Source organism: Galeopterus variegatus, unplaced genomic scaffold (assembly GCF_000696425.1).
Source record: "Galeopterus variegatus unplaced genomic scaffold, G_variegatus-3.0.2 Scaffold778, whole genome shotgun sequence".
Lineage (NCBI taxonomy): Eukaryota > Metazoa > Chordata > Mammalia > Dermoptera > Cynocephalidae > Galeopterus > Galeopterus variegatus.
The window spans coordinates 186,408-201,403 of record NW_007726889.1 but is presented as its reverse complement, the minus strand read 5'-3'; the positions used below and the strand labels follow the sequence as shown (position 1 = coordinate 201,403).

Sequence of the window (14,996 nt, the reverse complement as noted above, 5' to 3'; positions counted from 1 at the left end):
TTCGAATTGATGGAGAAAATTTTGACCAAAGTAAAAAGGGCCTAGAAAAAGAGAAGAATGGTATAAATTCAGTAAACTATGTCTTCCAAATAGCACTTAGCACATAGTTGATTGAATGACTGAATGACAAAACTACTTTGATATGGAGGAGGCAATGTGCTAGGTATTTGGAAATCACCTGTTTAAAGGCTCAGACCTTGATTATATTGTAAAAGTTTATGTGACTCTAGGATAGCAAATACATATGTTTTTTACAGCAACTTTAGCACCTGGAGATCCATGGGTTAAAAGTGCAATAATTAATTAGCAAATATCTGCTATAGGTAGAGAGTTAGAAGCACTGCTCGTTGTTGAAATGTGGTAACACATTAAGTTTTTTTCTGAGAAATAGTATTTTTCTTGTCTGTTCTTCAGCTATAGTAAATTTCCTTACACCTATTGAGACTTTTTCTTAATTTTTGCTTTTTAACTTATATTCATGTTTCAAACAATATTTCCCCAACTCATCTTCTCTGCTTAAAATGTTTCTCTATGAAGTTCCAAGTCGTGTACTACTATGAACATAAACCTGTGTTTAAAAACTACATGATTTTGACTTTACAATGTCATATATAAATTAGTGTAAGTACTTGCTACTTTGGATTAATTGTTCTTACAACTAATGAAGATCGTGTACTCCTTTTTGTGGGAATGAAAAGTAGTCCAGCTGTATACATAAAAAGTAGGAGATGTTAGGTTATATTAATATTTATTGGGCATTGAAATAACTTGAGGGAGAGTGAAGAGTCTTTGTTCTTAGCTATATTTTTTCAGTAATTTTATATGCTTAATGCCAGTGCTTCCCTTTTTATCCAAGTTTCATACAGGCAGCATTACTTCCATTTAGTTTAAAGGATTTGAGCTCATTTGTCTTCACCATTGATAGTAAATTTTGAAAATTGACCAACAATTTAGGATAAAATTAACCTGACAAGGTTTTAAAGTTAAGTAAAATTTAAAGATACTGTACTCCTTGATAAATAGGGACTTGGCATAAATAACTGTAAGTAGCATTATTTTTCAGTAACTAAATCATTTCTTTCATTTTTCTTCCAAAATTTAAATTTAAGCATTAATGTCAATATCTCTTTTACTAAAGCCGTTTAATCAGCAACAGCAGCACAGCATCCAGTATTCATTCCCACAGATCTAGAGCAGCACTGTCCAGTAGAACTTTCTACAGTGATGGAAATGTTTTATATCTATATTGTCTATTACATTAGCCATTACCTGCATGTGGCTAGTGGGCACTTGAAATGTGGCAAATACCACTGGAGAACTAAATTTTAAATTTAATATAAATAACTACATGGTTAGTGGTTACCAAGACAGATCTAGAGTCTCATTCTCCATGCTCCTAGGCCAAGGTTCTTTGAACTCCATTTATAGAGCTTTTATACACATTTGAGGGTATGTCAGAGTCTTGCTCAGGGAAGAGAGAAATAAAAGTGAGAATAGGCATCAAGGAGGATGGAGTGGAGGAATTGAGGTTTAGGAAGAGAAAAAACACTTTGCATCTTCTACTTTGTGTGCTAATAAAATGGTAAAAGCACATCTATCTTCAGGTCTTACTCGGAGAAGCAACAAAATGGTTTCCCGATTTCTTAAAACATGTTCCCTACTGCCTGAGTTCCGTTTAATCAGACAAATCTTTTCATTTTATAATCGAAGATAGAAGACTTAAAAAAGATCAGTAGATAGGAGAAGGGACACAATTGTGAAATGTTTCAATCAAAATGTAAGTGGAAATCCCACCCCACCCCATCACACTCTACCCAAAATTAATTTGAAATGACTTATTAGCTAAAAATATGAAACTTCTGAAAGAAAACAGGACAAAATCATCATGACCTTGACATAGGCAAAAATTTCTTAGAACACAGAAAGCACTAACTATAAAAGAAAAAAATTGATGTTAGACTATAAAAATAAGAACTTCCTGCTTTTCAAAAGATCTTGTTAGGAGAAAATAGTCCCAGTACATATATCTGACAAATGACTTGTATCTGGACTATATAAAGAACTCTTATAACTCATTCCTAAAACAATTCAGTAAAAAATGGGTAAGAGATTTAAACAGGCACATCATAAAAGAAGATATAGGAATGGCTAGTATGCAAATTAAAACCACACAAGATACTCCCTCACACCCCCAGGATGGCTAAAATGAAAAAGATGGACAATAAGAAGTGTTGGTGAGAATGTAGAGCAGTTGGGATTCTCACACTGCTTATGGGAATTTAAAATTGCACAACCACTTTGGAAAGCAGTTTGGCAGTTTCTTATAAATGTAAACTTGGCATGTGACTCAACACTTTCTCTTTTAGTAATTCATCTAATGGAAATGAGAATATATGTCCACAAAAATACTTGTGCGGTAATGTCCATAGCATGTTTAGCCATGATCTCCTCAAACTGGAGCTGTAAAATATCCATACAATGGAAAACTATTCAGCCGTTAAGAAATACATGACATGGATAAATTTCAGAAACATATTAAGCAAAAGAAGCCAGACACTGAAGAGAATATGCCATATGGTTCCATTTATATGAAGTTCTAGAACCAGCAAAACTGATCTACACTGATAGAAATCATGAGTGGAATGTGGTGGAGATTGACTTTAGAAGGGTATGAAGAAACTTTCTGGGCTGATGGAAATGGTCTTTATCTTTAAGGGAGTTTATTACATGAGTGTATACATTTGTCATAACTCATCAAACTGCAGTTAAAATGGGTGCATGACTAATGTAATATTTCAATAAAGTTGATTTTTAAAAAGAATGGTGCTGTTATGGTTTTCTTCTGATATTGCAGTTAAAATGGGTGCATGACTAATGTAAGTAATATTTCAATAAAGTTGATTTTTAAAAAGAATGGTGCTGTTATGGTTTTCTTCTGATATGAGACAACCAGGTATAGTAAGGTACTAGACATTGTTAGAGTTTGGAGATAGGAGATGTCCCTAAAGATGTAAGAATAATTTAAAATGTCAACTTTGCCAATTTAGAATTTAATCAGTAGCTGGTTCTATGTATTTTCAGCTACATAATGTCAAATGTTCTCCACAGTTATTTAATATGTTAGTGTTCTCTGTGACTCTATTTGACCTTTCATAACTGGTTATATCTTGTTTGGATGGCATGCTCATGTAACTTATGAATATCTCTTACATGTATATAGTTTTATGCAAATATTTAGTTTCCCTTAGATCTTTAATATTTATCATAAAATTTTTAAAAGAAGTATTAGTGATTTTTGTTTGTTTTACTATAACTTAGGAAACTTTTGAGAAAAACTTTGAAAGAGAAACACATAAAATAAGTGAGCAAAATGATGCTGATAACACTAGTGTCATGTCCGTATCTTCAAATTTTGAGCCTTTTGCAACAGATGATCTAGGTAAGCAGAATTTTTTATGGTCTTAGAACATGACTTTAAGTTGATCTAATACAGTCTTTGAATTGCATTGATGAGAAAGCAAAAGTCTAGAAAGGGAAGATGTGGTTGAAAGAACATGGACTTAAGTATCCATCAGTCTAAATTTAAGAGTCTTCTGTTAATTATCTTTGACATTGGGTGAATCATCTGACTGCATATTCTAAGGAAATGGGTATCTTATCTACCTTGCTGTATTCTTGTAAAAAGGAGCATGAATAATACTTAAAGGAGTTCAGAAAATGTTAATTTCCTTTTCCTTAAGGGAAGGTCATTCTTTAAGGTCATGCAGTTACTTAATGGGAGAAATTTAGGACTCATTCAATCACATTTTCAGTAAAAAATTTAACTTCATAATTTCAGATAAGAACTCAAATTTCGTAGCATAAATAACCTGTATTGATAAACCCTAGGTAACCCAAAGTCATGACACTTTTTTAAAAAAAAAATCAGTAAAGCAAAAGAGGCTTAGAGGATTGCATAACTTGAAAGGGGAAAAAACTCGAGTCCTAGAGTTAGAAAGGAGATTAGGGAAAAGAAAACTGTATAGGTACCTGATACATTTTCTAGGCTGTGGCCTATTGAAAGATACCCGAGTATTCAGTCCTCTAGGGCACTTTGGTGAAATAATCTAATGTTTCATTATTCTACTGTTTGTTCATATGATGAGAAGGTTATTTAAATGATTTCAAAGGCATTTTTCACTACAAAGCAAAGGTTCAAGCCTTGACAAAATGTCTTTTGGTTTATCCTGATCATCAAGGACTCTTAAGCCCTAGCTGCCATCTGAGTGAATACTTATCAAGTCTGTACTGAGCTCATCCCATTATAGAGAAAAATTATTCTGTGGTCAACCCACTTCCCCTTAGGTTGTCCCTCTTTTTCTGAGTGACTTTGATGACTTTGAGTCGTACCAATATTATTTCATTTCTGATTTTTTTTCTCAAAACTCTTCATGACTAGCTTTGTTGAAGTGGAAATAGGTTGGAGGAAACTTATGTGGTTGGAGTAAATTTGTGTGAGAGTAAGTTAGGAAATCTCATTGATGGGCCTTTTCCTTACTTTATTTGCTCATGTTAGGTTGATTGTTTTCATAAGAATGTGCATGACATTTTAGAATTTGTTTTCTTTGTAATGTTTAAATGAAGCAACATGATGTAGTGAAATAAATATGGGCTTCAGAATCAAAGTTCAAATCCCTGTTTCTACATTTAACGGGCTGTGAAACCTTGGTCAAGTTAAGTTCTCTGAAAATGAGAGTGCTGTCTACTTTAGGGTTATTTTAAGATTTCAGTGAATAAATATGATGATGTATATGGAGTGCCCAGCTAGTATAGTATCTGGAACTTATTAAAGCTAATTTTTCATGCTTCAGATGGTATTTTTTTATTAATACATTTTGAGAAACACATGAAAAAGTTTGCTTTTATGTATTCTAGAAATATTTTTATTCCAAATGCAGGTAACACTGTGATTCACTTAGATCAAGCATTAGCCCGAATGAGGGAATATGAGCGTATGAAGACTGAGGCTGAAAGTAACTCAAATATGAGATGCACCTGCAGGATTATTGAGGATGAAGATGGTGCTCCTGCCACTACTACAGTTAATAATTTAGGTGTGTTTTTGGATTGATGAGAAGTAATAGTAGTAGTTTCATATAAAAAATTAAAAGCCATACCTGATATATAAGTGTGGTTTTATTATTGCTTTCTTTTAATTGTTAGGGGTGCTAAAACTACACAGATATTTCTTTGTATTATTTTAGCAGAAAATCATCAATTTAATAATGAATTTCTTTAAAATTTTGTATAAATGCACATCATAGGCTTTGTTTAGCTAAAATATTTTCTTTTTAAAAATAGAAACTCCCATTATTGAAAGTCATAGTTCACAACAACCTGTAAGTGGAGTTTCTACCATCCCATGTCCTAGAATTGATACTCAGCAGCTGGACCGGCAAATTAAAGCAATTATGAAAGAAGTCATTCCTTTTTTGAAGGTAAGCAGTACTTTTTTTAAAACAAGTAAACTTTATGTGTTTTTAATTCATACAAAAGTTCTGTTTATAATAAATTCTGAAAATATAGGTAAACAAAAGAAAAAAACTGAAAATCATCCATAATTTTATCACCCAGAGATCGCCCTACCAACGTTTTGTGAGCCTTTCTGTACAGTTTTGTACATGAATATGTGCATTCTGCTTTTTTTACTTATGAAACCGTAAACATCTTTCTAGATCATTTTTTGAGTGTGTATTTTTTAATGGTTACACAATATTCATTTATTCAAAAATATTTATAGAATGCCTACTTTATGCCAGGTTTTGTGGACACTGTGGTGAACAAGTCAAGGCCTTTGCTCTCATGGAGCTTATGTGCTAGGATGGGAAGACAGACTAAAATATCAGAAGAAAATAAAAAACATATAAGTAAATGTATATCAGGTATATGTGCCATGCAGAGAATTAGAATTTGGTGATATGATGGTGTCTATTTTACACTGGATGGAAGGGAAGCTTCTTAAGAGGGAACATTTAAGCAGAGGTGCAAATAAGGATCCAGCTTAAACCAAGATCATTCCAGACAGAGTAAAAAGGCCTTAAGGTAGGAATTAGCTTGACATGTTTGGAAGGCCTGTGTGGTTGGAGGAAATTTGCATGAGATTAAGTTGAGGGGGGCACAGGCTAGTTATATAGAACATTATAGGCCATAGTTAGAAGTTTGGACTTTTTCTGACATTTGAAGGCAAGTCCTAGAAGATTTTAAATGATAGAAATAAAACTGGTTTGTTTCTGGAGAATTGATATAGAGGGTTAGGAGTGCAGTGAGATCAGATGAGAAATGATAGTGACTTAGACAGAGGTGATGGTGATGGAGATGGGTAGGAATAGATGATTGGGATGTGTTTTGGGAATCAACAAGGTACTATTAATGGTTAGGGTGTTGGGAAATAAGAGAAAACTGGCCTGAAGGAAATAGGATTTACTGAGACAAGACTTGGGAGAAGAGGGAGGTCAAAGAGTTTTATTTTGGATTTTAAATTTGAACTGCTTGTTAGCCATATAGAGAGGTCAGGTTGTCATTTGGCTATTCAGCTAATGCCAGGCACAGTTGATAGGGTCGTTTATAGCATATAGATGATGTTACCTAAAGCCACGGTGCTATATATGAGAATAGAAAGGAGCCTAGAACTAGGGTGTGCAGGACCAGGAGATCCAACATTTAGAAGTTATGCAAAAAAGGAATAACCAGACAACTCTGGCAGACCAAGAAGGACTGCCAGTAGTTAGTTATGTTGATTGCTCCTGTGAGGGTTGAGTACTCATAGGATAGAATTTTTATTAATTATTTTACTAGTCCCTGTTGTTAAACATTTATGTTTATTGTAGTTTCTTTTTCACTATTATAAGCACTTCAGTGATTTAGCTAAATTTAAAAATGTATCCACTATTTCTTTAGAAATAATTCTCAGAATTTCTAGCTCAAAGGGCATGAATATTTTTAAAGCTTTTGAGACATTGGGCTAAATTGTCCTTCAGAAAAGTTAACCAATTTATATTCCTACGAACAGTGAGAATGTGAGACTGGTAAGCAGTACTTTAATTGTGTTTAAGAACATTGAATAGGGCAGAAAAAGAAGTACGTAAGAAATGAAATATGAAGACAGGACTTTTTTCTGAGATGGCACTCTTTACATTCTAATTTAAAATGGACATTTTATTTATTTATTTATTTATTTATTTTTTTAAAAAGATGACCAGTAAGGGGATCTTAACCTTTGACTTGGTGGTGTCAGCACCACACTCAGCCAGTGAGCGAACCAGCCATCCCTACATATGGGATCTGAACCCGGGGCCTTGGTGTTATCAGCACCGCACTCTCCCGAGTGAGCCACGGGCCAGCCCTAAAATGGACATTTTAAAAACTAAAAGTGTTTTCATTCAGATATGGGAAATTGCAAAATACGTTGTCATTGAGATCATTTCTTACAACTGACTTGCATTTTAATTTTTTTATAAGATGTTGAGAACAGGGAGTTGCTTCCATACGCTGATATTTCTTCCTTCAGTGAAAAGTAATTGCTCTCTTTGGAATATTTTAAGAGAAGAGAGATCTTCAAGAAAGTAATTGTAGAAACTGCTCTCTCTGAAGACAGCTGAGCTGAGTATCTGACTTTTTAGCCAAGAGGAAAGATAGGGTCATCTGACTGTGCCCAAAGTATTCCAAGTAAATACAGAGAAACAGCCTTTTCCTGGGCAATTGCAACAGCTCCTAAATGGTCTTACTGTCTCTGTTTGCTTCCTCTTCTAACTTTTCATTCCTACTGTCGGTGGCTCCTCCTGGGTCTTTGCTTCCCCTTGTTGGGGGATGGGTTGGTAGTGACTTGGAATTTTCTACTGAACTCTGTTTGGCTGTTTTGGGTTTCTGTACTCTATGAGGGCTCCAGGGCTCTGCATATATCTCTCTCCAGGTCATGGCAGTCACATGGGTTGCGCAAGTAGTTGTCTCTCCTGGGTTGGGCCATGGGGATGCAAATCTGTAGTCTCTCATCTCTTTCCTGTGGCTCTACTTGTGACCCTTCTTGGGTCCCACCAGTAATGTAGGAGTGTTCCCCTCTCTTTGCATCCTTGCCAGCATTTGTTATTCTCTATCTTTTCAATAATAGCTAGTCTAACTGGGGTGAGATGTCTGTCTCCCCCTACTAAAATGTAAGCTCCATAATGTCAGATTTGTTTGTCTGTTTTGGTCACTGTCAAAGAATGGTGCCTTAGTGTAGGCACTCATTCATTCATACGATAAGTGTTTACTGAGTAAGTGGACCCTCAAATCTCAACTGTGGTTTTCAAACTAATCAAGCTCTTTAGACTTTATAAAGTATAGTTTGGAAATAACTGGCCTGTAGGGTAAAGATCAGATTCATCATTATTCATAAAACATTTTGAAGGCTGGTCCTAACCTCTTAACTATTTCTTCCCCCATAACTTGTGTGTTGACATTTTGTAAAAAGGCACATTGCCCTCATTATATGCCCTTCACTCCTCTCTGTCAGTTAATCTTATTCTTCAGGAGCCAGCCCAAATGTTACTGCATGTCTTTACAGGCAGAATTTCTCCTTCTCTTCACTGTTTCTGGATACTTGGTTCATGCCTTCACTATAGGACTTATGACAAAGGATCATAATTTTTTGCATGTATCTTCCCAGAGACTGGGTAAAGGGAACGTGAAGAGATAAGACATAAATACATCAGTTTTACCAATTGTTCTGTGAATTTATCTCCTATTTGTAAATATATATATTCACTTCCCAAAAAGGAATATATGTGTTTATAGTCGTATAAATTATAAGAAAATATTCTTATAGATAGGTATTTATTTGAGAGTTTGAAACCATTACTTCAAGTGAATTGACTTTAATTATCTAAGTTATTGTTTGCTTTTATCTTAGGCATGAAGTGTTGCCTTTTTCTTCTATGTTTTTATTCTGTCATGAGTAATACAATAAATACTTGTAAACATATCTTTTAAAATTAAGTTAGGTATATTTTTAGTAACATTTATTTGATATATACAATTACTTTCTAAAGAACAAAAACTCTAAATGATTTAGCTTTATGCTTAGGGAATACAGTCTTCAGTTAGGAAATTTATTGCATTTACTTTTTTGTATCTGATTTGATGGCAGAGTTAAATGAATTGGTATATAGCCCTTTGTTCAGAATTTATTAGTTATAAAAACATTTAATTCTTGGGCAAAATATAAATCACTTTAAGAGTTTATAAAATTTTTAGAAAGTCATGAACTTAAAAGAATTGGAATAATTTTTTTGAAAGTAATAATCTAGGGCCGGCCCGGTGGCGCACTGCTACAGTTGCCGGACACGAAAAACGACAAAAAAAGGAAAAAAAAAAAAAAAAGAAAGTAATAATCTATCTTAAATATCTAATATATTAGGAAATATTAATGATATTTTAGCTGGCTAAAGTCTTCTGACACTTCATTTAACAGGTACTCACGTTAACCTGTTAAGAGCTACTAGAATTGCTAGAGTTACTTAAACTACAAAACTAATCTTGGTCACTTCCTTAAAACTAATCCCCTTTGTTTCAGCTGTTAGCCCTGATTTAAGTGATATCATTAAATAAGGATTTCCTTATTACATTTAGCATTTCAGAAAGCTTCTGAGACCAACAAAATGAGTATGATCTGATTTTATCTATATTTAGTTATTATGTCTCATTTTACTTCAGATCTTGACTCCTTTTTTTTTAGGATTATAGAACTCTTGTTAATCTCAGCATCATACCCAGTCAACTAAGCTAGACTTTTTGACTTTCTTATTCATCTGCTACCAGTGAGTCAAAAATCAATTCTTCCCCTAAAAGCAGTCAATTTTACTTTCTGCTCTCTGGTAGCATAACCTTAATTTATATTCTTATCTTTTACCTAGATTTTCTATCATAATAGGTATGAAGTGAATGTTTACTAAGCAGGATCATATGCAAACTTTAGCTTTCAAGAGGCTTCACTACTGGATCTGGTGTACTTTTCCTGTCCCTGCTGTTAACTTTTCCACATATCGGTCCTTTGTACAAGTTGTCCCCTCTATCCAAAATGTAAAACACCTTCACTTTTTTCTTCCTGGCTGAAATATTAACTTTTTTTTTTTTCCTTTTTGTCTTTTTTCGTGACCGGCAACGGATCGCAACCCTCAGTGTCACGCCCGTACCGGGCCGGGACCGGCCACGGGATCGCAACCCTCGGTGTTGCTCCCGCCCCTCGCTCAGCCAGTGAGCAGCTGGTCTGTATGTGGGATCCGAACCCTCGGCGGGAGCGCCACCGCGCTTCCCAAGCGGCGCACTACAGCAGTGCGCCACCGGGCCGGCCCTGAAATATTAACTTTTTTAGAGATATTTATTGTTGCCTCTAATATGCTAGCTATCACAGCTCCTTATAGCACTTAATTCAGGCAAGTGATATCACCTGTGAGCTAGCTCCTGTTATGTGATAAGAAAGTCTTTGCAATTAAAAAAGTATCAACTGCTAAACAGCACAGAGCTATTAGTGATTATTTTTGTTTCTGACTCCTCTACTAGTATTTGTCCCTTTGAAGACAGAGACTATTGTCTTTTTTATTGCTTGCCTTGACACATGAATTTTTCTTTAATGAACTTAATAAGAAGGGACCCTAGACATCATCTGGTTTGAACACCTCATTTAACAGATTTGTTTAGTCAGTGAAACAGAAAATTGACCTGAGAAAAGGTTATAGGATCTGCTTAAATGAATTTAGTAACAGAAACTGGATTAGAACCTTGAGATTACTTTGTATAGATAGGGACTCACCTCAGAAAGTTAACCATGATTTGGATTATTTTGTAGCTCACACATGCTTCTAAAGGAAGATTAGGAAAAGACTTTCTTGAAGTGGCTTGTTAAGAAAGTTAGGGGATGATGTTGACCCTCAAGACATCCTGTAATATCTAGAGACTATTTTAGTTGTCAGGACTGGGGGATGGAGGGGGTACTACTGGTATCTAGTGGTGTTAGACATTCTACAGTGCATAGTATGTCAGTAGTACTAAGGCTGAGAAACCCTGAGTTTAAAGATAATAGAGAGGAAATTGGGTAGAAGGTGAATATGGTTATAAGAGTATTGAAAAGTAACTCAACTGCAAACAGGAAGACAGGAAAAATGGAAACTATGGCATGGGTAATTTTTAAGGAACAGAAGGGAAGTAATGAAAAGCATTGGGTCAGCCATTTTTTTTTACTGGCCATTATTAGCTGTGGTGGGTCAAAATTGCCAAAACCTCAGTGTGAGTAGGATGAGAGTTTGGCTGTTCTTAGGAATAAATATTTCAATATATATGTATATCTGAAAATTGAGAATCATCTATTCAAGAAAATTAAAATTTCATATCATGTAGATAATATTTTTTAAACAATAGGTAAGTATCCTAACCAACTGGGATTTTTTCTCAGGAACACATGGATGAAGTATGCTCTTCTCAACTTCTAACTGCAGTAAGACGCATGGTTTTGACCCTTACCCAGCAAAATGATGAGAGCAAAGAGTTTGTAAAGTTTTTTCATAAACAACTTGGAAGTATATTACAGGTAACAGTTTATACTTATATGACTCACCAGTATGTACCATCTGGTTAGGATTTTTTTCCCCCTCCATTCTCTGGCATACACAATTTATTTAGGTGCCTTCTGTCCACCATTCTAGCATTCATTTGGGATGATGTTTTAGTACTTTTTAAGGCTACTCTTTTCCTTGGCTTTATTAAAAAAATTGTATTAGGACCTGTCTGTATCTTCATTTACACTGATTGTCTCTAAGGACTGTCCCAACTCTAATAAAATTTTATTGGTTTGATTTTTCTCCTACCCAGTATTGAATTGTTTAGAAGTATTCTGTGATTTTTTTCTAAAATAATTTTTGACTAATCTAGGAAATATTGGAAGCCAGAAACCAGATACCAATTGTAGAGATTTTTTAGGCTGTAACGGTAACCTTAAATTATGTTAAGGTGATGGTTCTCAACTAGGGGAGATTTTGCCTCCCAGGAGACATTTATTAGTCTCTACAGACATTTTGTTTGTTATAGCAGGTAGGGTAGAAGGAGGTAGGAAGGGAAGAGGGGAGGGCAGGTACTGGCATCTAGTGGGTAGAGGCCAGGCATGCTGCTTGAGCATCCTACAATGTGCAGGACAGTTTGCCACAACAAAGAATTATCCAGCCCCAAATGTCAGTTGTGTCAAGATTGACAAACCCTGTGTTAAGTAAGCATATCTTATTTGCTCCATATAATAAACATTTTTACCATTAAATTCACCTGAATATTTTTCTGTTGGGATAGTTCAGTGATAATGTATTATTACTCCAAATTAGAAATTACAATTTTCTTTTTATATTTATTAGAAAATTTACCTGTGAAACTTTTTCTTGCTTCCTACTCCTTTGTTTTAAACTGGTTTTAGATACAGTATTATCTAAATAAATACTTTGTCTATTAACTTTTTAAAAACCCTGGGCTTGATGCAAATTTGTTAACTGTAATTTTCCATTTTGTTAATATTAAGACTAACATAAATTCAGTAATATTTCTAAATTGTCCTGGCTCTATTTAATCTAATAGAACTAACACATAATTTATAAGGAATATATGACAGCTATGGTGTTGTAGATTGTAGGAATCCTTTAAATAGTATTCACTGGCAAAATTTGCTGGAGGAAAACTGAAAGACTGGAAAAGATCTTGTAGAAATATCTGAAGTATTAAAAATGTTTAGGATAACAGTTAGATAAATGAATTTTTATATATTTTGCTAGTTTATTCCTACAGAAAAAAATAACTCCGTGATAGAATCAACTTGAAAGAGAAATTATTTATACTTTAAACACTTCTTATCAAGATCATGCATCTCTTCCTCAGTTTTGCCTACTATTATAATTGTGGGGAGATTCCAAAGCATTAATTTGGAAATAAGATTTTTTTCTAAGTCTAAAAATTTGACTGCTTTTCTTTCACTTCATTCCTGATTTTTTTTCACAAGGGGGCATACATGAACAATTAAAGTTAATTTACATTAAATGTTGTCCAGAGTATTGAAAAGTTTTCATGAGCTAGATCTTAGATTACTCTCTTCTACTTTTTTCCTTCTGAATCCTGTTTGAGAATTTTTTTCAAAATGCATTCAGCATATATACTTCTTTTCAAGACTGTATTAAATAAGGTAGTCTTTTGGGGGTAGTAGGGGCATTGAACATAGTTTTTAAAATAGCATAGTCGGGGGGGAGGGGGTGGAGAGGAATGGGAAACGGGGCATGAAAATCGAGTACAATGTATTTTGAGAAGTAAAATAGAAAAAAATAAAATAAAATAGCATAGTCCATATTTTTTAGGAAGAAAGAAAAAAAGTGGTTTTATAAAGAGTGTGTAGAACATAGCAGACTTGTTCATTTGATGATGTTGCGTTTCAGTTTGAATAGAACTAAAGTTTAATTTTAAACTGATTCTGAAGAAAAATTTAAATTAGAATGACTGGTTGGCTTTAAGGGGGAAACTTTAAAAGTACTGTAATGGTACTGTTTAAAAGACTTTGTATTTTCCTCTTATAGCACTTAGGCTTTATTACAGTAGTATATATGTATTCCCTGTGCTGTCTGGAAACTTTTTTGGGATTAGGAATCCCCTATCTTATTTATTTGGGCCTAGCAATTATATAAAGTAGGGACTAATGGATGACTATATGCTATTTTCCTCCCCTTGTGTATACTGTTTAAACAGGACTAGGAAGATTCCTTAGTAATAATAGTAATATTCTTTAGTAATATTAACCTGTTTTTCCTCAGTAGTCTTCATTATTAGTTTTAAGTTTTTAGTACTTGAAAGTAATAAATTTGTTTTTCTCTAGGTAAGTATTTAATTTAAACTTTTTAATAATTTGTATCCCTCTATCCACAATTGAAGTATACTGTCATCTTAAAATTATTTGGTTTATATTTGAACAGGATTCATTGGCAAAATTTGCTGGCAGAAAACTGAAAGACTGTGGAGAAGATCTTCTTGTAGAGATATCTGAAGTGTTGTTTAATGAATTGGCTTTCTTTAAGCTCATGCAAGATTTGGATAATAATAGTATAACTGTTAAACAGAGATGCAAAAGGAAAATAGAAGCAGCGGGGGTGATACAGTCTTATACCAAAGAGGTAAATAACATTCATTTTGATTTTAGGGGCATTTATAATTAGCACGTAAATACAGTTTTTGATCATTATTAATAAATCATATTTGACCTCAGCAAAAAGTTAAGTGATATTAGTTAATCAGATTATAAATCAGTATATATGCTAGCCACATACTGAATCTCAGGCACAACAGCAGTGCTAAAGATCAGGAATGAAGACAGGAATTGATGCTAAATGTATATTGTTAGATATCCAGTTCACAGTATTTTCATTTATTTAGGTCTCCAAAAAGGAGACTGACTGGAAACCGGTCCTTGGCCAGTGTCCTGTCGTGGCTGTTGCCAATCCCCATAGATTCTCCAAGAATATAATCACCCAGAGGTCACTCCCAGCCAGCACACATGTTTGTTAATTAGTTGAGGCTTTGATTTCACATCCCTGTAATTTCTTCTACCCTGTCAAATTAGTCTTGGTCACATGTGAAATTGGATGAGTTTGTTTCCCCTCTACTTGAGGCATACCAGGAGGCTGCACCCTTTTCTTTACCTTCTGATCGTGAGTGGAATACCAAATCAAGTCCCAAATAGAAAGAGAGAGCCATTCTTCTTTAGAATCTAAAGTAGACAGAGTCAGGTATTTCACACTTTTCATGATATTTATACTCTAGATATAAATAATTTCAGATAATTTTATTTTTATTTTTATTTTTTTTTGTCTTTTGTCTTTTTTCCGTGTCCGGCAACGGATCGCAACCCTCAGTGTTGCCCCCGTACCGGACCGGGGACCGGCAACGGGATTGCAACCCTCGGTGTTGCTCCC

The 14,996-nt window shown here is 34.3% G+C and overlaps 1 protein-coding gene across 1 annotated transcript in view; it reads left to right on the top strand.

Annotated features, from left to right (window-relative positions):
• The window catches only part of PCM1 (pericentriolar material 1), a 98,611-nt gene that overhangs the window by 60,432 nt on the left and 23,183 nt on the right, over positions 1-14,996 (top strand). The window contains exons 25-29 of the mRNA XM_008572384.1: positions 3,319-3,439; positions 4,938-5,093; positions 5,341-5,477; positions 11,462-11,596; positions 14,001-14,239. Coding sequence (XP_008570606.1) covers positions 3,319-3,439; positions 4,938-5,093; positions 5,341-5,477; positions 11,462-11,596; positions 14,001-14,239 — 788 coding nt within the window. The remainder of the gene's footprint in view (positions 1-3,318; positions 3,440-4,937; positions 5,094-5,340; positions 5,478-11,461; positions 11,597-14,000; positions 14,240-14,996) is intronic.